Source organism: Phalaenopsis equestris, unplaced genomic scaffold, assembly GCF_001263595.1.
Source record: "Phalaenopsis equestris unplaced genomic scaffold, ASM126359v1 Scaffold199847, whole genome shotgun sequence".
Lineage (NCBI taxonomy): Eukaryota > Viridiplantae > Streptophyta > Magnoliopsida > Asparagales > Orchidaceae > Phalaenopsis > Phalaenopsis equestris.
Window position 1 is genome coordinate 264,361 of NW_018219698.1, and position 2,774 is coordinate 267,134.

The 2,774-nt window shown below is 35.6% G+C and overlaps 1 protein-coding gene across 1 annotated transcript; it reads right to left on the bottom strand.

The window, feature by feature from the left end:
- Positions 1-420: 420 nt before the first annotated feature.
- LOC110035782 lies at positions 421-2,171 on the bottom strand. Its single transcript, XM_020740071.1, has 2 exons — positions 1,603-2,171; positions 421-857 (listed from the first exon to the last, which is right to left on the bottom strand). Exons 1-2 carry the CDS (start codon positions 2,132-2,134, stop codon positions 778-780), a joined length of 612 nt encoding a protein of 203 aa, XP_020595730.1. The 5' UTR covers positions 2,135-2,171; the 3' UTR covers positions 421-777.
- Between the last annotated feature and the right edge of the window lie 603 nt (positions 2,172-2,774).

A 2,774-nucleotide genomic window follows, 5' to 3' on the forward strand; every position in this document is an offset into this window, starting at 1 on the left:
CCGGCCCGCGGGCCGCGTTTCAGGATAAGCAGTTTATCCTGAAACGCACAAGTTGCCCCAAACGGACCCTGATTCTCATGAACTTTATTCTAAATTGCACCTAACAAGCAATAAGAGTTTTCTAGTCTTTCTAAGATTATATAACATTTTGCCCATACGTTCTATGTTTATAATGATGGCTCATGTTCTTGTTTCTATAAATTAGCTCTATTTTTTAATCATAGAAGTTTATAAAATAGAGAAATTTACTCACATACCATACAATTCTTATGTATTTACATATCAACATCTAAAATTGAATATTTACATTTAATCTGCTCTGTTGTAATAAATCTATGCGTAAAAATATATATTTCACTTTAAGATAATAAAAATAATAGTAATTTTTTTATTTGACATTAAATTTTTGAGTGTCATGTGTATAGATATGAAAGTGTTTGGTGGTAGACATATAAATACAAAAGAAATGCAGGGTATGCTTGTAAAAGTTCTAAAATAGTACATGATGGATAAAACAAAAAAATCTCTCCAAAAATAGAAGAGTAGATACTTAATATATAAACATAATATTACAAATCTCCCCTCCGTCTCTTCGTTAATACCTCGGTTTTAATAATATGCAATTATAAATCATATTCCAGGTAGATCATCTGCAGCGATACAAACAAAGCACCATATGCTGGCTGGCCAACGACTGAGAATCTGTTAAGAAATATATTAAGTAGAAACTGGATCTGGCTTTGTAAGAGAAGCCATGGAGATTTTGAAAACTGGGCTTTAGTTGCATAATCTGACAGTACAGGCCACTGCTTGTGCCCAATACTTCAGTCTTGCCTTAACTTCATCCGGACTATCTCCTGATCAAATGACAAGGGATGCAAAGATTTCATCGTTTACAGCTCTAAGAAGTTCAGCTTTTTTCTAACATATAAAATAACAGCATAATTAACTAAAAATGTTTTAAGAAATTGGAAAAAAAACTCTCTGAAAAAAAAGAACTGTCTGGAAGAATATTGAAAGATCTTCAGTTTAATTTTAGATAGTTCGCGCTTAATAAATTATTTTGAAACGCACAAGTCATAAAAATGGAACTATTAATAGCATCAATTATGAGTTAAACAGAAACGCATTTCTTCCAATGTGCAATAGTTGAAATAATCAAATATTTGGCTATTTCGTCCAAGATTCCACTTCCTACGAGAAGGAAAGAAGGCAGCAGGCCATTTATTCGGTAGGGAAATATCTATAAACACGATTTTCTGGAAATTACGGAAGAAAATAATCATAGAAAGGGATCCGAGAGCACAAACAAAGACCTATAAGATCAAATGTTTATCTAAAATAGATATCGGTTAATTCGAGAAACCAATTCCACAAAAAAATGAAATACCGTTATCAGAAGAAAATCATGAAACCCAATTTCTTCAGAGAAAAAAAAATCAGCAAAATGTCCAAACACTCGATGGATCTCCAAAAGAAAACCGCAAAATATGAGCAGTAATCTCCACTAATCAAAGCATTCATATACTCAGATCGATAAACACAACAGATCGTTTAAAAGGAGCAGCTGCCTAAGATCAAGATCAGTTAAACCATCATTACCAGGGCTGGAAATCTTCCAACTAGCTATGGGCGCTGACGGTACCGCCGAGCCACAATCATCCCCCAACCCGCTGTCAGCCGAATGCCTCTGCTGCTCATCAAGGAACTTCTGGCTCATCGAGTAACAAAGCTCGAGGGCGGGCAGCGTGTTGCAAAGCTCCGGGATCTCCTCATAGTTGAACCCAAACCCTAGATCCAAACACCCTTTCAAATCCTCGAGATCTTCATCCGTCAAGCTCTTCGTCCTCCCTACCGCATCACATCCACCCTCGGATCCCTTCTCTCCGCTATCAGCCCCTTCAACGTAACCCTCAAGCATCACCGCACCACCGATCCTCCCTTTCGATGGCCACACCCAATCAGGTTCGGCCTCCCACACTACTTCCTCGTCCATTCTTCTCGGATTCTCGGATTTCTTCTTGTTTATCTTAGAATTTTTCTTTGTAAAGGTGAAGCTGGGGATGGATTTTGGAGATAAAACCGGGGCAACAGGGAAAACAGGGCACTCTGCTTCCATGGAATAGCTCTCCATTCCTTTTCCCTGCACTTTTTCTCAGGTGGCATCAGTATTTATATTTGGAAAAATTTCATACGAATGATGCTTCATATTCATATTTATAAGAAAATTTATGACTAAGCTTAAACCAAAATAACATTAAAAATATGGAGCTCTATTTTATTTTATGATTTAATTAAAGTAAATTTTAATATTATTCATTTGAACGCATGAGTTTACTGTTAGAGCAATGAGTCGTGTTCGAGCTTGTCATTTGAGCTTGAATTCAATCTTATATTTTTAACAGAAGGAGTTGAGCTCGACTAAAACATGACTCGAGATTAGTTCGATTCATTTACACACCTACTTCGAACCCTGAAAAATAAGCATAGTAAAAGTCCCTTTACTAAAAATGCTATATTTAAAGTTATCAACACTGATGTGGGTCACAAATCATATTTCATATTTGATTTTGGACAAATGAGGTTTGCATGTTTGTTGAACAAGCATGAATGATAATAAGTGGTTGGTAATACACTAATGATAAGAAATTAACCAAACCCCTATCTTTATTATTTTAAATTTGGGGAGATTATATGATTATTATTTGACATTACTTGGGATTATTTGGCATATCTTGCGATTAGTGTTCAAACACATGAAACAACCATAGGCA

Bases quoted from the DNA above. Each gene is read 5' to 3' on its own strand.
- LOC110035782 (XM_020740071.1), bottom strand. From the start codon at position 2,134: ATGGAGAGCTATTCCATGGAAGCAGAGTGCCCTGTTTTCCCTGTTGCC. The intron at 858-1,602 runs GTAATGATGGTT...TCATTTGATCAG, and splicing joins TTGGAAGATTTCCAGCCCTG to GAGATAGTCCGGATGAAGTT.